The sequence below is a fragment of the Artemia sp. Qi Xiang Cuo genome, chromosome 2 (assembly GCF_049724085.1).
Source record: "Artemia sp. Qi Xiang Cuo chromosome 2, ASM4972408v1, whole genome shotgun sequence".
NCBI lineage: Eukaryota > Metazoa > Arthropoda > Branchiopoda > Anostraca > Artemiidae > Artemia > Artemia sp. Qi Xiang Cuo.
The window spans coordinates 39,145,672-39,172,903 of NC_142795.1; the positions used below are offsets into that span (position 1 = coordinate 39,145,672).

General features: G+C 35.4%; 1 protein-coding gene across 1 annotated transcript in view; it reads left to right on the forward strand.

Moving 5' to 3' along the window:
• The first annotated feature begins 2,508 nt into the window (after window positions 1-2,508).
• Window positions 2,509-27,232, forward strand: part of LOC148955217 (uncharacterized) — a 382,412-nt gene continuing 357,688 nt past the window's right edge. The window contains exons 1-2 of the mRNA XM_089106626.1: window positions 2,509-2,721; window positions 17,361-17,483. Coding sequence (XP_088962752.1) covers window positions 2,509-2,721; window positions 17,361-17,483 — 336 coding nt within the window. The remainder of the gene's footprint in view (window positions 2,722-17,360; window positions 17,484-27,232) is intronic.

Here is a 27,232-nt window from a genome sequence, read left to right on the forward strand (position 1 = left end):
ATATATATATATATATATATATATATATATATATATATATATATATATATATATATATATATATATATATATATATATATATATATATATATATATATATATATATATATATATATATATATATATATATATATATATATATATATATATATATATATATATATATATATTTAAGTTCATCGTTGATTTTGAATTGAAGTTATCAAGTATTTTGGGCAATAGGTTGCATCAAGACTGGGCTGGGTAATTGTAGACAGAGAAAAGCCAAGACCAGGGTCAAAAGTACTACTCATTTCATTGCTTGAAAGAAACATAGTCATTGACCAGTCTGTATGTTCAATAGGCACTTTATTTTTGACACTTCCAGTTCGTTCGAGGAAATCTGAGGGTACACATTAAGATTTGCATTTGGACATATATCGATCCATGTTAAAAAAAAAGATTATTTGCTTTGTATTCATGGTGCAAAGTCTAGTAGAACCAGTGCTGCCACTACAAATTTTCAAAACCTGTGAAAAAAATGCCAAAAAACCTGTGAAATTCGTCAAAAAAACCTGTGACCACTTTTAGAGCGTGTTCAGGCATTCTTGCATTCTTACTACAGTTTATATTTGTTACGATGAAGTAGCAGCACTATATTGCTACTAGCAAATATGCTTAAACCTAGGAAAATCTGCCTCTGGCCCGAAAACACGTCATGGAAAATCGAGAGGCATGCTACCTAGCGGTCTGTTCCCTGTATGAGTTCTGCAGATATTTCCAGCTTTGACATTTTTGCTACATATAAATTACATATAGTGCTTTTCAATTTCAATAGATGACAGAAAGATATCGTTATGAAAATGTCAACAGAGCGAAATTTTATATAAATACCGCTACCCATTTTAGTCGGAAAGTAAAGGACCAATCATCAAGACTCATTTTCACTTCGATAATTGCATTAGTTATGCGAAAAAGATGTGAGTCATTGATCTTACGTACCTATTAATAATCTATGGGTGTGACCAGGCCCGAACGGCTGCAGTAACGAAATGTCTATTTTTACCTACGATGACCTACATGGTCTTAAATTTGAAAATAAAATTGTTCAATCAGCATGGAAAAACGTATGATCACCTCTAAACAGTTTTCCGCATCGTGAAATTGCACCTTAAGTTCAGACACATAGGATTTTCCTTAAAGACCATGTGCAAACCTGACAGAAATCCCAATTCCCAGGCTAGAAGTCTATTCGCAATACCAGGCAGGAACTATCAATTTTTTGGTTCGTGCATTTTCTTTCATATTCTGTAAGTTTCGCCCCATAGCGCAACTTATGATGTAATGGAAGGTAAATTGAAGGTAATCTGAAAATTGAAGTGTAATGGAAGGTAATCTCATTTAATAAAAGCATTTGCTCATTTTCTAACAAATGCTTATTGATATCATTGAATCGACACAGAAAAGATAAAAAATATACATATACATATATATATATATATATATATATATATATATATATATATATATATATATATATATATATATATATATATATATATATATATATATATATATATATATATATATATATATATATATATATATATATATATATATATATATAAGTTGCAAGTGTTAAAACAATATTTCTTTAAAGTAAAATATGGAGATTTGGAACAACTCTTCTTAAAGAAGGTTATGTTGTGATAAGCTGAGTTTTTGTCAGAATTTGATTTTGATAAAATAAAATAAAACAAGAAAAACGCAACATACTAAGTTTTAGCCACTATATTAAGATAAAGAGTTTTGTGATGACAACTTTACTATAATAAGAAGTGTGTGAAATAACCTCATTAACCTAAGCTACAAAAGGAAGAGGTTGAAAGAAAAAATTGAGAAATAGCCACATCCCTGTTTTGAGGCAGCATGTGTGGTTGGGTATATCAAATATGAGCAACAGTTGCCTGGGACCTTTATGCCCTTTTGCCTTAAATATCTTTGACTTATGGTCACTGTCGGAATTTTGGATTGTTTTGAGTATGTAAGCGTCCGTATTTGTTATGTTTGTAAGTTGTGCATTGTGGCTTTAGTATGTTGGGACAGTATTCCTTGTACTATGTTGCCTAGAGCAAGTACCTCGTACCGTCCTTGTTTAGAGTCATTAGTCTGAGCAGTTAAACAAACGTGTTTTAGCGGCAAAGGTGAACATATTTTATACATCTAGACTACAGGATAGGTCAAATGCAACCTTGTAAAATATTGAAGACAATCAGTTGGGTCAACTTTGAATAAAGAGTGAATTTTTTGCTTTTCTTTTATTAAATTTTAAATAAAATATTTCTATATTTTGAAAAAAAAAAATGTGGATAGATGTTTTTGATAGTTCTCAGTCGTTTACTCCTCTCCCTGTCTCTCTTTCTCTAGAGAGCCAATGATTGATTGCCTGAAGTGGGTATTCAATGTAAAAGAATATTTTTTCTTGGGGTACTAGTTAATAAGCAGAGTTTTAAGAGCCAATAGTGAAAAATGTTCACAAATGTTCTCTATATCTGTATACACTGGGAAGCTGGTCGTTCGAAAACTGCGCTATTGCAGATAGATATAATGAGAAATTTAGACTGTGCAATCCTTGAAAGCTACATAAACGATAGACAGTTAAAATTAATGATTGTAACTCCTGTATTGAGGAAGTTTGTTACTCTCATACCAGACGATTCATCTGTCCCAATTATCACTATGGTATGTGTAAACAGTGAAAAAATACCTATCCGGGTTTAATTACAAAAAAAACTAGATAGAATATTGGTTTATTTCTCGAAGACTGGTATCATCGCGGCTGTAAATTTTTTTGGGAGGAAGAATTTGGTCTATGCTTAAACTGTTAGAACAATAAGAAAGTATGGTTCCTTCTTCATCGTTGTCCAATGGGTATTATGAATATAAGCCAACATATTTTTATTTGGCTGTTATAGAGAGCAATTATTCAATTGACAGGCAGATAGAAACACGTTGAATTAGACACGATGCCAATACGTTGCATCAATTGCATCAAACAAGCAAATAGAAACACATGAGTTTCATAATATGAATAAAAAAATTGTCATAGAAGATGCAAAGAGGCAAAATAAGAGACACAAAGTTACTCAGTATTGTAGGACATGTGACCCCGACTTTTTCTTCAAGATCAATTCATGGTGAATCCAATTGATTTACCACCCCTAGTTGTTGTCGACGACGATGAGTATTTACATGTAGAAGAAGAAATCTAAGGAAAATCTGTTCATGAAAACGACAAAGACGTTAATAAACAAATTTACAAATATTATTAGTGCAGTTTATTCTTAAAGCATTGAAATCAATACTATAAATAGGAGAATGTAATTTTCACAATGGAATCATTCACGCGAGGGTGTCTGTAAATATTGAAAAACTCTTCGCAGGTATAGCCATTAAATTGAAAAACAAAACACAATAGTGTATGGAACCCTCTGCTTTCAGTTGACAATTCTTGCAGTCTCTTCTAGTTTTGAACAATAGATTTCCATTTGCTTCCAATAAAAGGCTTGATATAGGGAGTGCAGAATGTGTAGGCTAGACCGAGAGGGTCAAAAGTACTACTCATTTCATTGCTTGAAAGAAACCTAGCCATTGACCAGTCTGTATGTTCAATAGGCACTTTATTTTTGACACTTCCAGTTCGTTCGAGGAAATCTGAGGGTACACATTAAGATTTGCATTTGGACATATATCGATCCATGTTAAAAAAAAAAAAGATTATTTGTTTTGTATTCATGTTGCAAAGTCTAGTAGAACCAGTGTTGCCACTACAAATTTTCAAAACCTGTGAAAAAAATGCCAAAAAACCTGTGAAATTCGTCAAAAAACCTGTGACCACTTTTAGAGCGTGTTCAGGGATTCTTGCATTCTTACTAAAGTTTACATTTGTTACGATGAAGTAGCAGCACTAGAATGCTACTAGCAAATATACTTAAACCTGGGAAAATCTGCCTCTGGCCCGGAAACACGTCATGGAAAATCGAGAGGCATGCTACCTAGCAGTCTGTTCCCTGTATGAGTTCTGCAGATATTTCCAGCTTTGACATTTTTGCTACATATAAATTAAATATAGTGCTTTTCAATTTCAATAGATGAAAGAAAGATATCGTTATGAAAATGTCAACAGAGCGAAATTTTATATAAATACCGCTACCTATTTTAGTCGGAAAGTAAAGGACCAATCATCAAGACTCATTTTCACTTCGATAATTGCATTAGTTATGCGAAAAAGATGTGAGTCGTTGATCTTCCGTAGCTATTAAGGATCTATGGGTGTGACAAGGTCCAAACGGCTGCATTAACGAAATGTCTATTTTGACCTACGATGACCTACATGGTCTTGAATTCGAAAATAAAATTGTTCAATCTGCATGGAAAAACGTATGATCACCTCTGCAAAGTTTTCCGCATCGTGAAACTGCACCTTAAGTTCAGACACATAGGATTTTCCTTAAAGACCATGTGCAAACCTGACAGAAATCCCAATTCCCAGGCTAGAAGTCTATTCGCAATACCAGGCAGGAACTATCAATTTTTTGGTTCGTGCATTTTCTTTCATATTCTGTAAGTTTCGCCCCATAGCGCAACTTATGATGTAATGGAAGGTAAAATAAAAAGATGTAGTTTGCTGCAAAACAACTTTGTTAAGTTCAGTCTTCACTAACAGATTCCTACACCAGATTCCGGGATCAAGAACAAAAGACGTCGATCACATTAATCACTCAGCCAACTGGTTGGTCAAGTGGTTAAAATTGTTTAACAACTCCTTTATCTTGGCGTTTTCTGAACATTTAGAAGTAGCCCTCAGCTACTTAAGGCAATTGTAGGGCTGAATTATCTAGCGAAAAAGTCTTCACTGCATTTTTGTTTAATTTAAGTTAAAATCATGCAGTGTTCCTAAAGTTTGAGCATTTCCAAACCTGACGGACCAGAAATCTGCTTTAAAGAATTGTATTTAACTAATACAAAGCAAGTGCAGAAGTAAAATAAGTTGGTAGATCATAAAAAAAGAAAAGGCGAATTCGCACCTTAATTTTGCCGAGGTCTAAAGCAATCACTAGACTTCAAACTTGGTCACCCACATACATCTCTATACAACTTAGGTTATGATATTACAGTTTTCAAAAGGGCAACAGGGGAATGAATTTCACGTTCTCACAAATCATATTTTCAAAGCACTCCACCTGTTTTCTTAGAAACCACGCTAAATTTTGATGATCCGAGTACAATTTCTGGCAACTGCTAATCTAAAGCAATAGGTACTGAAACTTAGCCAGCCAAGTTCGTCTTGCACACAAGGTTTAAACTAAACCACTTGCATATGATTCTCAAGTAAATGTTGCGACGTTTTCGAATGAAAAAAAAAACAATTATAACTACTCCGGTTCTTCAGGTCTTGGCAAACAAGATTGGCATTAAAACACAAAAATTTGAATGGTTGATATAATGATATTGATTGATAAATCATAACTGATCCGAGTCATAATTGCTTGATTTGATTGGTTGATATAATGATATTGGTTGATAAGTCACAACTGATCTGAGTCATGGTATTATAAATTCCACATGTAGCTTAAACCCTGCAAAAGAGACAGATACTATCAACAGTTACCTAATGCTAGGTTCAGATGTATAAAATTTTGCTTTAAGGTTGAAAGAAAATCTTTAGAGGCTGAAGGGAAATCTGTTCGAATGTAAAGAGAAATTTTTCTCTAATTCCTATTACGAATCCTAAAGCAAGAATTTTGAAAAACTAATACCTTAACTAAAAACTAATGTGCTTAGGCAATGCTGATTCTGGACCAAAACAGTTAAATCCACTTACGCTGCATTTTTTAGTTCTGTTCTAGTTGCCTGGCTTTTCTCAGTTATTTCCCTAATAATAATAATAATGTACTTATAACCAATGTCATAAACAAAGTTGTGAGTAAGACAAGGAAAAAGAAAGAAAAAAAAAAATAAAGTAAAATATACTACAATGAAATAAACCGAAAAGACCGACCAAAGGATGAGGAGGCGAAAAACGACAAAAAGATGAATCCGAAAGCCTTCCTTGCAGCACAGCCAACTTTGCTGTTACATCGAGAACTTCAAACTTACGAATTATCTTACCATTACTATGCCAAGGGGGGGGGGGGATATAGTAGAATTTACAATATCTGAAATAAAAAGACCAGATATGTCTAACATCTTTCTTCTTTTTAAAAGGGGACGAACAGGAAGGTAAAGGACAGTATTGTTACAAAAGGAAGAATGTAGCCTACCCACTTCTCGTCGGTGATGTTTTCCTCGATCGTCATCAATCTTAGAAAAAAAAATTTGAATTTCCTTTTTAACATCATGAACAGTGTGCTTGTGCAGGCTAGAAATTGATTTTGTAACAGTGATACACAACCATTGAAAAACATGAATAGATTAAGTAAAAAAACTAAGAAGAACTAAGTTAAAGCTAGAGGAAGTTGAAGCATTTAACACGGTAAACTTACAATTCTCAACATTAAGAAAAAGGCCAATTTTATAAAATAAACGGGAAAGTTTCTGAAATCTTAATAATCTAATAACTATTTAATAATCTCTTTACAATCTGATTCTTCTTGAAGAAACATTAAGTTTTTTCTTTCGTAATATTGAAAATTCTATCAAGCTTATAAGATCGAGTTGAAAAAAAGGCAACTCGGAATACTCTCGCGCTTTAAAGAAAAAGCTTATTGGAATCCTTTAAAGCCTTAAAGTACATCTTCAAACCTCACTTCTGATCAAAATTATCTTTATTTAATCTGTTCTTGAAGCTCATTCCAACGTTTTGGCCTAGTATCTACAGTAAGATAAGTCATTGGTTTATTTTTATCAATCAGTAACAATTCTCTCTCATATCTTTACGATTTAATGATAAAAGACAATTGTTCTCTTCGAAAGGGAAAAAAGGATGAATTATCGTTGTTAGGAGGAAAAATTACGAGCTGAACCTTTGCATTGAAGCTGGAATGCATAGAAGCAACAAAATACTCACCCCATCAAAGTCAGTAGTCTATTCAGTGTCGGAATGTGAGCTGTCAGGCTCAGCACAATCTTCTTTATTAAAAACTGCCTCTCTCCATTTGATAGCCTTATCCAGTAGATTACTTGGAATAGTCTAGGAAGCAGCTTTACCAACTAACTGTTTGGTCATCGTCAATGAACTAACTGTCCCGGAATTCAACTTGCTACGCAGTCTGGTTTTCATATGCAACAGGAAAGAGAACTGTCGTTTTTCAGCAGTGACTTTCTGGGGAGGACAACAGAGGTGCAACATAAAGGTCGACAGATCAGGAAACTTTGTTCGCCATTATCGTTCTTTAGATGCAAAATACTCTTCGAGAAACCAAATGGTTTGTCGACTAGATCTTGACCAAGATCAGCTCGGCTCAACCTGAGCTCTTGCAGATAACGGTCAATGCTTTCTCTCTTGCATTCTACAGTCGTTGCATCGCTTCCCAGAAGCGTAGAAAAGTGCAAGGAAATGTGAATAATGAACACCACTTCAGATTCGAGTGCAACGCAGGGATCCAACATCTTAAGATCGGACAAATTGGATCTTCCCAGTTTATTCTTTCTCTCATCTGCTTGGAGAACCTCAGATATTTGATCTTGAAGGCTTTGATTGAGTCTTTAGCAATCATTGATCCGCGGTCATCCAGGTAACATTCGGTAGTGGTGTCTAATTTCATGTCATCCAGTTCAAGATAGTTCGCAGGAACCAGATCTATGGAGAAAGGCGATTTCACTACCAGTATCAGGCGTTTTTTTATGAAAATTTGGGGTAATATTGCGTACGCCGTAATAAAGGTGGTCACCAGTCTACACATTCTTGTGTCACCACTCTGAAAGTCAGTGTTTAGGGAGTTGGTAAGCCCAAGAACGTGGGCAAGAAAATAGAGAGAGGCCTTCGTGACAGGATCTTTTAAAGCATTGTATATTTTAAGTGCCTTTTCCTTGCTCGCCTTGTCTGCAGTGCCCTCGCCTAGCACGTGACCACCGTAAAACAATAACAAGGCATTCCAGGTTTCTAATAGTCGTCTGATGGGTGATTCAAAGCTGAGCCATCTCGTAGAAACCACCAATAACTGTTTCACTTAAACTTTTGCGAACTTCTAGTGGTCATGATATTCCCCAATGCTCTTTGGACTAAGGGTAATGTAGTGTATTGTATCATGCACAAAAGACTATAACCAGTCTGGCAAGGTTTTAGATGCTGCTGAAGCAGCAGCTTAAAAGACTTATAAAAGAAGCTTAAAAGACACTGTTTACAATTTAATAACAGACAGATAATTTTTGCAAATCGGTTTATACAGCGAAAAAATCCAATAATATAAAAGCCTTTTCACTCCGACCTATCGTCTTTTTCAATTCAATTCAAAATCGTTGTTTCAAATGGCCGTGGCTGTCATTTGTGATTAATGTGATAAAGCTTTAGATTTATGATACATAGATGTCGTCTCAAAATCACTAAAAATAATTTGAAAATGTGAGATCTACAAAATTCAACTTTTAGCTGAATATTAGGTCATATTAGGAGCCTTTAGCACAAAAACCTGTGACTTTCTACCATTGGGCGACAAAAACCTCTGAACCTGTGACCATCAAAAAAACCTGTGAAGTTTCACAGGAAACCTGTGACTGTGGCAACACAGAGTAGAACACTGCCGTTGGGGGTAATTTCTCAATAGGTTTCAAATTCACATGTGAAATTTGTGTCAGGCAAAGATGAACTCTAAACGTACAGTGCCCGTTCGTACCATACTCAAATCTTGAATGCCTGACAATTCCAATAGAATCATACCATTAGTTTTTGAAAACCTTGAATCGGTTATTCCATTTTCGAATAGTTGTGAATTTCGACCTAAGGATTGCATTGTAAACTCGTACAGGGTTCTCTGATTCTCAATTTTCCAATTGCGTAGGCAACGAAAATAATAACCAGCTTTGTTTAACTATATGTTTAAAATATCTGGGCGTACTTTTTGGAAAATGGAATTGGATAGAGCGAATGTTAATTTTATGTCCACCTTGATATTTTGCAGCAATCACTAGGATATATTAAATGTTTTATGATTTATTCTTCCGACCAAATGCAATTCACTAGCTGGTGCATCTTTAAGTTCAATCATAGCCTCAGTGTCTGCTTTATATTCATATCCCATGGCTGAGTCTCTCAATATTTTATTGGACTTTGGAGTAATACACACGAACTGTATTTGACACGTGTAGTTGGATACATTATTGCTAGTAGTCACCTATGTTTCATTTATGTAGGCACTAAATTGTTTAAACAAACTGTACAATACGCAATTTTTATAGGGTAATCCTTCAGCAAGAGTTGGCATTTCAATGGTAGATTTCTTGACTACCATATGCAAATCTATGAACGTGGAAGAAAGTCCTCATTGGAAAAAATTGGAAAATTTTTGTTGCGGATAAAATTTTGCATAGTAACCATGCTTTATACCAGTGGTTTCCAAACTTTATTTTACAAGGTCTACCTTAAGAATTTTTTATCACATGGTGCCTCCCTTTCATTTTATAAAATAATAAAAACATAACAATTTTTATTGCTACAAATTTTTTCAGATAAACTCTTACAAAACAAAACGAATAATAATCTTGTACTATTGTCTTTTAATAAGAAAAAAAAAGTTTTTATCTACTGAAAGTAAGGAACAGCATTAAAACTTAAAATGAACAGAAATTATTACGTATATAGGGGGGTTTCCTCTCCTCAGCACCTCGGTCTTTACGCTAAAGCTATTTAGCACTTTTATTAGAACTTCTTATTGTTCTAATTAAACGACCCTTATATTTGAGTTGTTCTTAAGGATTTTAAAGGGGAAAATTTAAACTTTAACGTAGATAGTAGGGTGCTGAGGAGGGGGAACCCTCATCACATACATAATAAGTTCTGTTCGTTTTAAATTGTGATGAATTTCCTTACTTTCAGATGAGAAAACTTCTTTTTATTTAATTTCCGGATCATTTTTTAAATAATCTTAGGAAATCTAGCTATACCTCCACAGAAAAAATACCCCTCCCCACAGAATTATCCTGTAGAATTTACAATCCCGGTGAAAATTTACACCGGACAATTACCTTAACATCTGCACGCGTAAAATTGAGACGGAAAAGAGAAAGCACGGCATACAACAATTTGTATTCGATTATTACGAATTCCAGCAGTTTAAATTTTCCCCTGAAAATTTCACCCCCTAGTCCAAAAGCGAAGTGTAAGTAGCTTCCGTATCCGTATCACAGCTTTGTAAATAATTTAAATTGTAAAGGACTTTTTTTTAATGTAGTAACGGTTTTTATTACTTTTTTAAAATCGTATTTAAATTTATCACTCATATTTCTTGATACGATAGCTACTCTGTGGAACAGAGAAGGTGTCAAAAAAACCCCACGGGCGTTTTCCTAGTTTGGAGAACACTGCTTTACACTGACATAAACAATTTCTGCATTGACAAGGCTTAGCCATGAAGTGATTGACGGGGAGGATTCCTTCTGCCGTAGATATACCATCTGTTTCTCTCAAGAGACTAGGAGAAGAAATTTTTTTTCGATTTAGCTATTTTCTTTCTTTATTTTTTTTGTTGTTGCTGTTTTTTCGACGGCTATGATGTCTTTGATTGCTGTCCAGAGTAGAGACTGATGAGCGATAAGGTGGCTTTCAGTCTTTTTAAAATTTTCCCATTTTGTCAAGATTTTAATTTGTCGCAGAGGTCTCGCAGTGGATATAAGGTTTTCTGAAACGCTTTCTTTAAAGTCATTGCCTGAGCCCCAACCATGTACGGTAGAGGCTACAAAATCTCTAGCCGTCGGTACAATATAATTTTTAGCCAGGCATGGTGCAGAGCCAAATTGCCTTGTAACCAACTGCCAAGACCATAGCCTGACATTGACGAGCGACTCTCATAATAGTCCATTTGCTTACCCAATTGTCGTCGTCAAACAAAAGGCGATTGTTTACTGTAATAGGTAAGGGGACTTTGGAGCAGTTTTTCCTCAGAGACAGGGAGTTTTGTTTCGCCGTGAAATATAGCAATAAAGAATATGTTTCAAATAAAAGTGATATTTGAACCTCTAAATTCTTGACGATCACATAAAAATTCTTAGTATCCAGGCTGCCCTTGAATATTTGTCGACCCAATACTGCCACCTGAGTATACCAAAAGCTGAAAGGCGAAAATCAAGACTCGAGACTGGTTACCCCGTATCAGAAGATAGCTTGCAACTTTCAAAAACTTAAGTACCCAACAAAATTAAGAAAACGGGGGAAGTGTGCCACAGGCTTTCCAACGCCACATCTTTCTCCGTCGACTAATTCAACACAAACAGTTCTGTAAAGTTCGCAGCCCAGGAGATTTAACACCCTTAGTATCCAGTCCACCCTTGAGTATTGGTCTGCTCAATACTCCTGCCTGAGTGTTGTCATCGCTATAGGCAGGGGCAATCATCAGGTTTGTTATGGCTATAGACAGGAGCAACCAGCAGATTTCACTACCTTATATAGTTTTTATGACATATTTCTACATTGTAGGCATCAAGCTTTCTCCAATAAAATCTAAGTTTAAAGGAATTACAAAAAATATAACAGTCTTTGAGCTTCTAATATTTCAAAAAAAGCCTTTTTCAGTTAGAACGTTTACGTAAGGTCTTCATAGGTATCTGCCTGAAGATGGATTCCCCTTTTTTAGAAGAGCCGGCTGCTTAACGATGCATACATTCTAGTATATTTTTAACAGACTCAGGGAGTTTGCACTATATTTTACTAAGATAATATGCCTTCAAAGTGTCAATTTCATTATAAATGCTTTAGTTAGAATGTCACAACTATCAATTTTATAGCAGTCGAAATTAAACTTGCAGCCAAGTTGTTCAGCAATCTTCGTCGACGGACAATAGAGACGTTTTACTGAAATAAAGGGTAAAATACAAAAAGGGTATCAATTTTAATGAAAAAAGCAAGGTACTCAAATGTTAATATGAGTATTAAACTTGGGTGTAAAAAGAAAAGCTTGCTTTGTCTCCAGAAATTTTAGTTATATGTTCACAACAAATTATACTTACTTGTAACCAATATTTCAATCCTGCTTCTCTTTCTATTTGCCAAGTATGGCTATGAGTGGTGGGACTTTGTGCTGATAATTCTTTGTACGTGAGCAGTCTTATAAATACTAGGCGTTATTGACAATAAACATGTTTTCATCTGCAAAACCTGTATCGGAGTGAACGTTCTATTCAAAACGTTAATACATTATATGGCTCTTGGAACAAGTTTTTATAGCCTTGTAAATTATTATTTATCTGGCATATTGTTCCATAAATATTAAATAGTTATCACTCCGAAACATGTCCGAAGAATGTTGGTATTTCACTATTCCAGAGCTCAGTTTTTCTTGAGCATGTGAACCATATGTGCAATATACAGTGAGTACTTTGTTGAAATATCGCTCTCTTTTTCTCCAATTTGCTCCAACCTTCTATGACAATTTGAAATTGCCTTTTCAGTTTTACCACTGAGACAATATTATGCATAGAAATCTGCAGCATAGTTCCCGGCGTTTGATCCCTGCTGCCGCAAGGTTGGGCGACATGCCTGCTGCCTGTTCCCGCAAAATGACCCAGCAACTGAAACGTCAATTTGACTCCCTGTGTGCCATCAGAGCCTCTGGAGGATCTCTATTCTTTTGTTCATTGTCATATGCAGCTTCCTGAACCTAAGCTATTATGTGTTGCAGTTGTCAACGTGGGTTTTGGTTTTCCCATTTCTTATCCCATTTTCCTGAGTCTGTGGATCAGCTATTCAATTCAATTCAATTCAAACTTTTTATTTCCTCCGAATACGAAGATTAAAAAAGAAATAAATAAAAATAATAACCGCTAATCAACAGGCCATAAAATTATTTTAAACTATATAACAACAAATACGCAAAGGTATTCAATCAAAATTACCACACAAATTAACACTTCATTCAATAGATAATAAATTAACACTTCACAAATTAACACTTCATTCAAAAATTAAATCAAATAAAATAAATTAAGCTTCGTGCGCAGCTCTATATAAATTATGAGAAAAAACATTTAATTTGGATAAAAAATTCTTTTGCTTTTTCTCCAAAACATCAACAGGGTTTCTTATTTTATATGCATTCATTAAAAAAGTATTTGATTCAGATTTAGAAAAGCGGCAAAGGAACTTAGCAAAATAAAAAAATGTGGTTTTTACATGCGCAATATTACTAATTCTAAAAAACGGGAGAAGCGATGAAAAAACTAAATTTTTAGGCAAAGTGACTGTATTATATACCCGAGGCAGTGATTTCCGAGAAAGAAGATCGCGAAGACAAATTACTGCCCCGAAACTAGAAGCTATTCTACTTGTAACTGCTTTAGAAATAGAAGCACGGCACAGAGCTAAAATTGGTCCATAAGGCACACCAAGATATAAAAAAGATTACAAAGGTTTTAAAATACTATCATAAATAAGGACAGAAATTTCTGAATTAACGAGATCATTAGCCTTTGGACCAAGAATTAAAAACTGACACTTTTCAGGGCGAAAACGAAGTCCATGCTCACTAAAAACCTTTGCTAAAAAATCTACATTTTGTTGAAGTGACTGAAGCGATCGACTCAAAAGGAGTAAATCATCTGCGTAAGCAATTTGAAGCCGGACGATATCTTTTGCTGCTTCTTCGTCTATAAAATGTTCTTTAGATATAATTTTTTGACATACCTCCGTGGACGCCTCTAACAGTTCTGTTCCACCCTGAAATTATCATTAGGCCTACTAGATTTTATATCCTTATTAAATTTAAAAAACAAGCTTTCTTAACTGAAAGTAAGGAGCCACAATAAAACTTAAAACGGACAGAGATTATTCCGTATATGACAGGGGCCGTCCCCTCCTCAAAGACTCACCCTTAACACTAAAGTTTTTATTGTTTTAAAAAATAAAGTTGTGAGACAGAGTCAAACTTTAGCGTAAAGAGCGAGGCTTGATTGTTTGGATGTATCTATATGTATCAAAATTTGTTTTTTTTTAGTTTCGGTTACTATTGAGCCGGGTCGCTCCTTATAAGTTCGTTACCACGAACTGTTCGATTAGAGGGGTTGTATTGTACATCCATTGAATTGAATTCAACCATACCACTGCTCTATATGATATAATTATTCATATCATTTTGTAGACATAGATGACTTCTCTGGTTCTAAGCCCCAGGTTCTTCCCACCATTATTTAGCGCTGGATTAAGGAAGCCACGACTATCCGTATATCCTTTCCAGTTCAACCAATGATCAAGAATAATCGTAAGATATTTCCCCTGATTTTGTGATAGTTGGTAGCAATATATTTTTAAATTGAGAGGAGTTTCTCATTTCCCCTTTTGAAAGTATACCATTACTTAACTATTTTCAGGAGTAATTTGTCATTTATTTAGTATATAATAAATTACTATACCTAAATCTTACGCAGCATATGCTGTCATAATTTTAAGAGGCAATCAAATGTTTGCCTACTTGCTTATTTGTGATTGTAAAGGGGAGGAGGTGGATGTAGTAAGCCTGGCACTAAGTTTGTAGGCCACTTTTGGTAACCTAAAACCTGAAAATCCATAAATTCACAAGGCTTTTAAATCTCAGAAGGCGGGGTATGACGGTGGCTGTTACCACCGCTGACATGGTATGTGTTATGCAGCCGGTTGAGGGTAGCCTACAGCTACTATTACTACTACGACTACAACTACTATTACTGCCTCTACTACCACTACTAGTGCTATTACTACTACTAATTCTACTGCTACTACTATTACTACTACTGCTACTAATACTACTACTACTACTTCTATTACTACTTCTAGTACAACTACTACTAATACTACAACTACTACTATGACGACTACTACTACTACTAATACTACTAATACTACTACTACTACTACTACTACTACTATTACTGCTACTACTGCTGCTAGTACTGCTAATACTGCTACTACTACTGCTACTAACAATGCTTTTCCTTTTTGCAGTTTCCTTTCTACTTTTTCTTATGACCCTTTCCCATCTCTTTCGGAGACTATGTTAATTTTGTTTGGATTTAGAGGGATTGTCAAATATCGCAATCTTTGGAAATCTGTCATCCTTCATCCATAAAACGTTGCCCAGCTCAAAATGAGCAAAAACTAATATCAGTAGGGCTGACACCCCCCCCCCCATTCTTGGGGCCAGAACTGTATTTCTGAGAACTGACATTCTGAAGGCAAGAACATTATTTTGCCCTTACGAAAAAAAAAAAAACAGCAAACGAATCAGATTGACACAGGAATATACATATACTGATGTTTACTCCTTAAAGTTTTAGTACTTGTTGATTTATTACAGTTAAAAAGTGAAAACATTTAAAATTCGTTTTACTTTCAGTAAAGTGCAAAAATTTATGTTCTGGTCTTCATAAGCCATTGGGGGTGTCGGTCCTACTTTTGTTAATTTTTACTCGTTTTGAGTTTTGCTCGGTTGTTTACTGCAATTTCTGTTTGTTTTGGGTTTCATTTATTTATTAATGGTGCTTTGTGGTAATTTTATGGTTAGAAGATTACTTAAATTTATTTTTACTTAATTTTGGTCTAGTATAGCTCTTTACTTTTCATTCAAAAACTTTGTTTGTGGAATTTTTAAAATTAATTTTTGTTAATTTTTTATTGACATAATCATTTTTAATGAAATTTGTTTCAAACCTTTTCGTTTTTTCTATAGAAATCATAGTTTGGCTTGCTATCTGTATTTTGGAGAGTATTTGTCGACAATTTTAACGACATAAGCTCTTTTGAAAATCTGTATTCAGTATTCTTTATTACACAGTATTCTTTATTTTAGTTTTATACCTCCTCAAATTGACCGAAAAATAAAACTGTGTTTGGAGAATTAATGGGCTTGGAAGGTGGACTGCTTGTCCTCCAATCACATTTGACCCTTAAAAAGGGCCCTAGAACTTTTAATTTCCAATCGAATGAGCTCCTTGAGAAGATTCTATGATATTGCTACCTCTGATAGCGCTGCAATGCCTATGATATTGCTTATATACTCTTTTGAAAACCTGCGTATTTTTTTTCGTTTAATTTTTTCGTCCTAAAAGTCTCCTAAGAGTTTTATCTTAATACCTTTAGCGCCACTAGTTACAGAAATTGTAGTAATAGTACTATTAGTATGCATACAGCCATTAAGTTGTCATCAAGCCATTGGCGAATTGGAGACAAAGCCAAGACAGGTAGTCAGAGTGACAGGCGGCAAAAAGCTGGCATAAGACTTTTTCAGGACTGTATAACAAATGATGTCATTTTCACTTGTTGTTAGATTTTGTTTATCATTCATCCATCCATACATCCAAAGGTAGGACTAAGGTAGATAGCCATAAAAAAAGGGATGATCAAGATTTTTAGTGGTTCAAGTTCCACCACAACTTAACCTGAAAGGTCCAACTTAATAATGTAAACCGTTCCTGAGATATTCCCGTGTCACCTTTTGACAGTCTAGATGCACATAGTATGTTTTGATTTAGTTAAATATTAACCTAAATATTCCTTGAAAGCTTCACCTTAATACCCTTAGTTTGCGTAGTAGTCATAATTTTTGTCAGGGGCGCAGCTTGGGTTTTCACTTTGGGGGATATAAAGAATATAAAGAATGTGCTGATAAAATTGCCAAGTATGCCGACAAATGCTGACGCATAAGTTAAATTAATCTAAAACAAAATCTCAATTTCAAAGTTTTGGCACTGATACTCCCCTCAACATTCTACGAAAGGCTCACCTAAATGCCCTTCGTATTTTGGAAAATTTAAGTCAAATATTTCTATCTTTCTCAATAACATATACTATATCTAAACTTGGACAAATTGTATAGCTTACAGGTTTTGCCCTGATGGCAGTGGAGGGGAGGGGAGGGGGGAATACCCGAAAACATAGTTACTGGACCAATTAACTATGTTGAACAGAGTGGCTATCTCAAAATTGGGATCGGATGTGTTTGGGCAATTTATAGGTTTCAGAGAGGTGCTGGTTGCCCTCCAATTAGTTTCGACTCATATAAAAGGAGCACTAGAACTCACTTTCTAATCGAATGAGCTCCTTCCAAACTTTCTACGACAATTTTTTCTCTACGAGGTGCCTTGGTGAAAAAAAAGTATTTTGCCCACATCTCTCCTTACTGTCAAATTCCTGTCTGAGAAGTAAAATGTCTGTTTTCAAATCTACAAAGTAATTATTCTTTCAATTTGTCTTTTTTTTCTAGGATCAGGGTGAAGAATCTAAAAAGGCAGTTTTGACATTCTCTGTAACCTTTGCAGCGGCGGAAAATCTGTACCCACCATTGTTTGATGAGCCAGTCTACGAATTTGTTATTCCTGAACAACAGGTAAGCTTTAAGTTCCTTCTGTTCAGAAAGCTGAAATTTCCTTTTTTCATGGATGGATGGATGATACACTATGTATCAACAAGGTTGCTGGCTGGATGGATAGCACAGGATGGCTGGCCCTCAGCCCCCCATTGGAATTCCTGGCTAGAGGGCCACAAAACGGAGATCAGCACCCCCGGTTTGGACCTTAGGGGTCTAGTGCCGTCATACTTATTATCAACAAGGTTGAAATGATATTATGTTTACACATTCCTGGAAAAGGCTTACGCTAGCTGTGCCTCTCACTCAGACTATCAACTGTCTTGGCTTTTTCTCCATAATTCAAAAATAAACCAGTTAAAATCAATTTGTCATTAGTCTATAGCTAATTGGAGAAAAAGCCAAGACAATTGATAGTCTGAGTGATAGGCACAGCTAGCATAAGCCTTTTTCAGGAATGTATATAACAATGATGTTATTTTAACCTTGTTGATAGATAGTCTATCATCCATCCATCCATCTTGGGACAGAACTAAGGTAGATAGTCATAGAGCTTTGAGGATGATCAACATTTCTGGGTTGACTCATGACGGACAATGTTAACTGGACTTGTATGCAAGGGGGGGCTGAATTTTCTTGGACTCACAGGCGAACAAGTGACCTAAACCTAACATCTAATTTTAGCTATAGTGCAATCATATCTTCATTTTTGTATTTGATGAGCAGTGTTGACCGAGTGGGTAGATCAAAGAATTATCCTTCTGGATATAATCAGGAAGTGATTGCCTCAAATAGAGACCGGTTTGTATATGGCTTTGAAAAACATGTAGATAATCCTTTGAAGGTTTTTTTTATTCTTAAATATTAATTTATCATTAAAAGAAGCATTGTTGTAGCATTGCCATGTTGCCATTGCCTAGCATAAACCTGCAATAAATTATTTATTTTTTCTTGACTACTACTACTACTAACAACTCACCACAGCACCAAGCCACCTGTGGCCAACACAGTTACGCACGCTCCTCCTCCACCCCAATCTATTCAAAGCCTCCCTTTTTACACCCGCCCACGAAGTTCCCATTTCCTTTAAATCTTTCTTTATGATGTTCTCCCACCCCAGACGAGGATGACCTGCCTTCCGTTTAGCCGTAGACGGTTGGCCGATAAGAACAATTTTCGGCAATCTGTCATCCTTCATCCGCACAACGTGCCCTAGCCACCTCAACCTTTCTTTCATTATAGCCCTAGAGAGCGGTATTGAGCTACATTTTTCGTATAGCCTATTGTTTGAAATACGGTCAGTCAGCCGGGTACCCAGAACAATACTTAAGCTATTTCTCTGGAAAACATCTAGCAAATCTTCATCCGCTTTTCGGAGCGCCCATGCTTCCGAGCCATATTTGACCACTGTCATCACTGTAGATTCTAATATTCTAATCTTGGTTTGCAGACTTATTTTCCTATTCTTCCAAACTTTTAACTGTGAAAAAACACCATGAGCCTTGACTATTCTCCTTTTAACATCTTCACTGCTCCCACCATCTTTACTAATAATACTGCCAAGGTAAGTGAAGCTGCCCGCCTGATCAGTCTTTTTATTACACAACGTCACCTTTTCATCTTCACTTATTCCTAGCCTTAGTGACTTAGTCTTCTTAACATTAATTTTTAAACCTATTCTAGCACCCTGAACTAGCAAAACCTCTAAAAATTAATTCATTTCACACTTTGATCTAGGATGCTTAAAACTATCAGCAAAATCTAAGTCCAGGAGACTTTTTCCTCCCCATTTGATTCCGTGGTGTCCCATTGCCTTTCCCATGCTCCTTAAGACAAATTCCATCAAAATAATCCATATAAAGGGGGATAGAACACAACCCTGCTTAACTTATGATTTAATACTAATCACTTTAATGTATTTGTCTGGTACACCATACATGGATAAAACCCTTACTAAAGCTCTTCTATCAACAGAATCGAATGCTTGCTCATAATCTATAAATCTGAGGACCAAAGGTGTTTGAAAACTCAGGCACTTCTCAATTTTTAGCTTAAGAGTGAAAATTTGGTCGACATATCCTCTACCTTTTCTAAAACCGCACTATTCTTCTCTTAAAACTTTGTCTGCGGCATCTCTCAGTCTAAAATGTATCATATTACTAAGTAATTTACTACCTACAGAGACCAGACTAATGCCTCGATAATTACCACGCTCGCTTTCATCACCTTCTTATAAAGTTGCTTATTTAAAATTTTCCTAAAATCGTTAGGTACTTCCCCTTTTTCAAAAATCATATTCATAATCTTCAGTAACTTATTTTTAACCTCAGAGCCGCCATTTTTAAGAAACTCTTTTACCACCCTATCAGCACCTGGAGCCTTATTATTTTAAATCCTTTTAATGCTGTCACTAATTCCTCCTCACAAAACAAATCTTCCTTCACATCTAAGGAATTACAAACTGTTTCATTTTCCACTATATATTTTCCTGCAACTCTATCTCGGTTAAGTAAATTCTCAAAATGTTCGGCCCATCTCTCTTTAGTTTATTTCCTTGTCGCTTAATGCGGCCCCATTCGTATCTTTAACTGGGCCAAGTCCGGATTGACTACTCCCTCTCAATTTGTTAATATGCTAGTAAAATATTTTACTATAATAACAGCCCTCCTATATACCCTAGTATCTTGTATTGATCCTGCCAGTCTTCGGTTTACTATAACATAATCAATAAGGGTTGCTGTCTTACCATCACGTGAATACCATGTTAACTTATTAGCCATTTTATGACCAAACACTGTATTAATTATAACTAGATTATTATACCTATAAAATTGCAAAAGTCTGTACCCATTACTGTTTTCTTTTCCTACACCAAATTTACCTGGGCTAGGATACAATGTATCCCTATTTCTACCGACCTGGGCGTTAAAATCTCCCAGTAAGAACATTATATTTCTAGCTGGGACCGTGTCAATCTGCTCCTGTAACTGTAAGCAAAATTCATATGAGTCACTAGTATCTCCGTCAGTCGGTTCTACAGGAATATATACTACTATGGCTGATACCCTGAACTTTTTAGTCATAAAATAAGTAATTAGTATCCTTTTTACTCGTATTAATACCTTCCCAGCCTAAACAAGACTTAGCAGCTTCCTTATTCATCATGAGCCCTACTCCCCGTCTATGTACCCCATCCTTCCTGCCTGAGTAAACAAATTCTGTATCACCTAATTTCATGCTTCCTACCCATGGGATATGAAATTCTGAAACTCCTAATAAATCCAGTCTGAATTGTCTGAATTCGTCAGTCAAAATATCGATACGATAGTCATTTTTAACGTCGTAACGTTCCAAGCTCCAATGTTCATGTTCTTTAAATCATTGAAATTATTTCCGCCTCAGGAAAAGCAATAATCCCGGATACCAGTGCAGGCCGGGGATTACATATCTTCTCAAGCCTAAAACGAAGTGCTTAAGCCGGCTAAGAACCAGACAGCAAAAAGTCCCTGGGACCTCCATGAATGGAGGATTTGTGCAATCCTGAGCCCATCTTGGTCACAATATGGTTTTCAGCTCTTAGCGATGCTCTTCTATCAACAAGAGTCAAAATCTTATTAAAGTTTGTTTTTTCTCTGGCCAGATCATATGGAAGGGTTGGGGGGGGGAGGTAGAAACTTCGGAGGGGAATCATTCGATTATAAATTAAAGTTTAAAGTATCCTTTTTAAGAATCAAAAGGGATTGAAGGGAAATCAGCCCTCTCTTGTGCAGTTTTTTTTGGCAATTAACACCCCCTGGTAACCCCAAAGACATGTGATAAAGTTCTGGGCTAACCATCTTGTTCAAAACGGTCTACCCATAAATGTGTCTCCGGGGATGAAATCACCCCACAGCCCAAGTGGAAAAGATCGTAAAGAGTCGCCAATTGTTTAAACATAGGCCTTATGCGGGAAAAGGCGGGCTTGTTGAAATTTGGGCGTGCAGTTGGTTCAAAACCTTCAGCGATTGTTCTCTGGGTCCGAAGAATCGAACGTTTTGTTTTGGACTGAGGGTAGATATGGACCAATAAAATTTTTGTTCCCGATTAGATTTAACCTTGCAGTCGCAAGTCCTTGGGCCAAGAAGAAAATGTAATACAGAAAAAGTTTTCTAAGGCAAAGCACTCCCCAAAAGTTAGGCCCAAAAACAGGGGAAAAAATTTCTTTTCCCCTGATTGGCTCGAAACTTATATCCTTAAGTATTTGAAGTAAGGAGAGGCCAATGCAGAAGGAAATAAATATATATATATATATATATATATATATATATATATATATATATATATATATATATATATATATATATATATATATATATATATATATATATATATATATATATATATATACCCCTGGGGGAAAAAAATAACAAAATAAACTCGCATCCGTGATCTTTTTTCAGGCCAAAAATGGAAAACTTCACATGTTTGTATGTAGGAGCTTGAAACATCTATCGTATATCCTTAAGTATTTGAAGTAAGGAGAGGCCAATGCAGAAGGAAATATATATATATATATATATATATATATATATATATATATATATATATATATATATATATATATATATATATATATATATATCCCTGGGGAAAAAAATAACGAAATAAACTTGCATCCGTGATCTTTTTTCACGCCAAAAATGGAAAACTTCACGTTTGTATGCAGGAGCTTGAAACATCTATCGTAGGGTTCTGAAAAGATCGATTTTTTTTATGTATCTATTGTTATCAAAACTCAGTTTTTTAGAGTTTCGGTTACTATTGAGCCGCTTCACCTTATTTACAGTTCGTTATCACGAACTATTTGATAATCAGCTTTCCTTTCTTAGCAATAAATAAAAATGTTTTTTTTTTAATTTCTAACTGAAAGTAAGGACCAACATTAAAACTTAAAACGAATAGAAATCATTCTGTATATGAGGGGGGCTGCCCCTTCCTCAAACCTCACACTTTACGCTGCAGTCGTAAAGTTTTTTAAAAACATTTCTCATTCAAATTAAATGGTTGTTGTGTTTAAACTGTCTTTCTTAAAGAGCTGTGACAAAAATTTTTAACTTCACCGTAAAAAGCGAAGGTTGAAGAAGGAGCAGCCTCCCTCATATACGAAACAGTTTCTGTTTCTTTTAAGTTTTAATGCTGCTCCTTACTTTCAGTGGAAAAAACTTCAAAAACTTTCAAATTATGATAAGAAATATTCTCCCCCCCCCCCCGTGTAAAATTTCTCCTGGAAAATACCCCAAGGAAAGTTCCCTCTCCATGGGAATCCCCCCCTCCCTATGAAAAAATTCTTATATTCCCAATAACAAATGAAATATGTGAACATTGGGCAAATAGCAACACTTATTTCTTTTCCCAAGGGACTGGGGGTGTCATGTCATCCTTAAACGGATGGACCTTTCAACTGAGCTAGATCGAATGGCCATCTCGAAATTTTGATCACAAGTTCTAGGGTGGAAAATTGTCGTAGGAGGAATCCTAGCTGCCCTCCAATATTTTTTGTCACTTAAAAGGAGCACTAGAATTTTTGCTTTCCGTTCAAAAAAGCCCTCTCGATCTTCTAGGTCTGTTGGTTCGACGCGATCACCATTGAAAAAAAAAAAAAACAACAACAAATAGACACACATCCCTCATCTTTCTTCTGGCAAAAAACACAAAACTCAACTTTTTTGTTGATAGGAGCTTGAAACCTCTATATTCACTTTTCTGATATGGTGAATCTGATGATGCAATTTTCATTAAGATCACCTTACCTTTCTGGGGTGTTTACCTCCTTTTTCGAAAACCAAGCAAATTTTCTCAGGCTCCCAGACTTTGATGGGTAACACTAAACTTAATGAATTTTATACATTTTGCACTAAAAAGCTAAAACATAAAAATCTAATTCTTTTGGTGCATCTATTGTTATCATCATAAACTATTTTTTAAAGTTTTTGCTGCTGTTTGGTCGGGTCCTCCTTGCGTACAGTTTGTTACCCCGAGCTATTTGATCACGGTTGAGATGATATCTTCAACGGCACGGGCGCTTTGGTAGTACTTTTCAACCCTCCCCCCTTCTTTTTTCTCAAGCATGTACCTCCCCCCGTTCCCCCAGAAATGATCCTGAGCTTTGGACAAACTTTGCGTTCTTCATGTACATTTGATTTTCCACAGAATTATGTTCCATAAATTTTAGCATTAAAAATTGTGCACAAGGGACTCTTGGTGAGGAGAGTATTGGAATAAAAGTGTAAGGGTACATTAATAGATAGGCAAGAAATAAACAGTCTGTTTGATTCGCTGTTCGATCACTTGTCTATTAGTCATGATTATTTTCTTCATACTTTCGGGCCAATAAGCCGAAAAAAAATTCTGATAGAAGTAACAAAAATGTAATGTATTTAAAACAAGTCCCTTTGTAGGTGGCTAAGGTAAATAAATAATTTTCTCTAGGCAATTCCCACCAAAATTTTAAAGACAGAAGCTGAGCTAGTTAAATAGAACTTTCAGATATTCTCAGGATTTGGTTTTTGAGCTAACTCTTGTAAATTTGTTCGGCTGGCTCTTTCTTTAAACGTAGATTGAACTTTATCTGACGAGCCTTCGTTTAAATAAGGAGAGATGTTGTACGTTTTTGGGACGTAAATATTATTTTTCTCTTTTCCTTTTTTTCTATAAACTGTACCTTTTTTGCCTCTTTGACAGTGTGCCCCACTCCCACTGTGTGCATGTCTAATCAAAGACTCATGACATAGCCCTAAAGAGCAAAATTAGGCTTTATCAAACAGTTCGTGGTAACGAACTGTAAGTAAGCAGCGACCCGGCTCAATGGTAACCGAAACTCTAGAAAATGGGTATTTGATACCAATAGATACATCAAAAGAATCAGATTTTAATGCTGATTTCAAATATAAAACTTTCATCAAGTTTAATGCTACCCATCAAAAGTTACGTGCCAGAGAAAATTTGGCTGATTTTCAAAAATAGGGGGAAAGACCCCCTAAAAGTTATAGAACCTTAATGAAAATCACGCAGATCATATTCAGCGTATCAGAGAACCCTACTATAGAGGTTTCAAGCTCCTATCTACAAAAATGTGGAATTTTGCATTTTTTGCCAGAAGAAAGATCACGGATACGTGTTTTTTTTTTTTTTTTTTTTTTTTTTTTTTTTTTTTTTTTCCAGGGGTGATCGTATCGACCCAGTGGTCCTAGAATATCGTGGTAGATCTCATTGGAACGGAAATTAAAAGTTCTAGTGCCCTTTTTAAGTGACCAAAAAAATGGAGGGCAATTAGGCCCCCTCCCACGCTAATTGTTTCCCAGAGCCATCCGATCAAATTTTGAGATAGCCATTTTGTTCAGCATGGTCGAAAATATAATAAATATGTCTTTTAGGATGACTTAATCCCCCGAAGTCCCCGGGGGGAGGGCTAAAAGTTATGATCTTTACCCAATGTTAACATGTAGTATTGGTTATTGGGAAGTATACAGACGTTTTCAGGAGGTTTTTTTCTGGTAGTGAGGGGGGGGGGGTGGGTCGGGGGTTATGTTGGAGGATCTGTCCATGAACTAAGTTTTCATGGGGGAAGGGAAAGTGCCATGAAGGGGGCGCCGGACTTACCAGCATTATTTATTGGTTATTGGGAAGTATATAGACAGTTTCAGGAAGGATTTTTTCTTCTGGAGGATGGGGTTGGAGGAGGGGGTTACTTGGGAGAATCTTTCCGTGGAGGTAGTTTCTTTGGCGTAGGGGAAATTTCTATGAAGGGGGCGCCGGATTTCCAAGCATTATTTAAAAAACCATCAGAAATTAAATAAAAAAAAAGTTTTTTAACTGAAAATAAGAAGCAACATTAGAACTTAAAACGAACAGAAATTATAACGTATATGAGGGGGTTCTCCCCCAAGTCAATACCTCACTCTTTAAGCTACAGTTTTTTTTTAGTGCTTTTAAAAGATCTATCCATTCTAGCTAAACGGCCTTTGTGATTCAGGGGGTTGTGAATTAAATTTGTTTTTAACTTTTAACGTAAAGAGCAAGGTATTGACTTAGGGGAGAACAGTAGTATCTCTCGTCTGGATTTGCGTGAAGCTATAGCAATTTGAAATATCATATGGAATTTTCGTGAAGCTATAGCAATTTGAAATATCATATGGAATTTGCGTGAAGCTAAAGCAATTTGAAATATCATATGGAATTTGCGTGAAGCTAGAGCAATTTGAAATATCATATGGAATTTGCTTGAAGCTATAGCAATTCTACAGGGGCATTACACCCTTTCAAAGAGAGTGATTATCCTCTCACCTAGCCTTATACTTCTGTGGCCCCTCCGTATCAAACAGGTTTTTCTGGTAGGTAAACATTTCTACAGGGCATTACACCTTTTCAAAGAGATTTACACAATACCGGTCCTATAGGTTAACATTTCTACAGGGCATTACACTCTTTCAAAGAGGAACGAGTATAACTTGATTGGTGATGTGGATTTGAATAATAGGAATAGTGTTCTTTACAATTCATATTAGTAAGAGACTTGAATTCAAAGAGAATAGTTTATTTGATAGGATATTAGTGGAGAAAAAATGAGTGATGCATTTATATTATTGGAGATTAATGGTAGAACTGAAAGCAGCAGCAGCAACGATATACGAGTACCCAATGTAGCTGTGGAAATAACTGCTGGTTGTAGACTATGTCTTGAATGGGACATTATGTATGCTAGATACGTGATATTATTAAGCAAATTTAAGCAGGAAGAGCAGCTATGTTTTGCTGGAAAAGTAAATATTCTCCATATAAATAAACTTTTATCAGCATTAGATGTCCTATCGAAATATATTGATGAGAACAAAATGCATCATTGAATATTATAATTGTAATTATGATCAATAAAGTCGTTTCTAAATCAGTGGTACTTTTTTATTTCTATAGTAGACTAGCGTATATTTTCTATAGTAGAAAAAATAAATTCCGGTTAGTCTGAAGCTGGTTGTTAGGGAGTTAGGACTAAAAAAAAATGGATAGATTCGAGAAAGATCGAATCATGAGGAATCTAGTTCTTATGGAAAAACATTTAATTCTAGACGATGATTTTCTAGAGTTGTCTATTCAAAGGAAGATATTTTCTCGAGGAATGCTTGTCGATATAATGAAAACTGATTCTCCATAATTAGACTATTGTATGAAGCTTCTTCATCGTGGTCCAAATGCATTTACACAATTTATTGATATATTGATCACGACACGACAAAATGATATTTTGGATATGCTTTTAAACATTATTTTAGACATTTAGGACTTTTTTTCATAAGAAAGATGGTGCTCAAGGATGATTTACTCCTCTCTCTCTCTCTCTCAGACAATTTTTTTTTGTTGCTAGCTCAGTTTCATTGTGATAGTGAGAGTGTCAACACATGACAAAATGTTCCATACAAGTCTGTTATGTATGTACTCACTGGACAGCTGGTAATCATGTGAGAATTGCACAATGATTGAGGAGTATGATGAAAAGTGTAGATTATGCAACCCGTGTAAATTGCATAGAGGATATGCTGTGCAAATTAAAGGTTGTAATTCCTGTCTTGAAGAGGCGTGTGACTCTCATCCTAGAGTTCACCTATGCTCCAATTGTCATTATGATAAATGTAATCAGTGGGAGAATACATATCCCGGTATGATTGGAAAGAATCCTAACCGTGATTTTAGTTTATTGATACGAGATTGGTATCGTCGTGGTTTTAGATTGTTCTGGG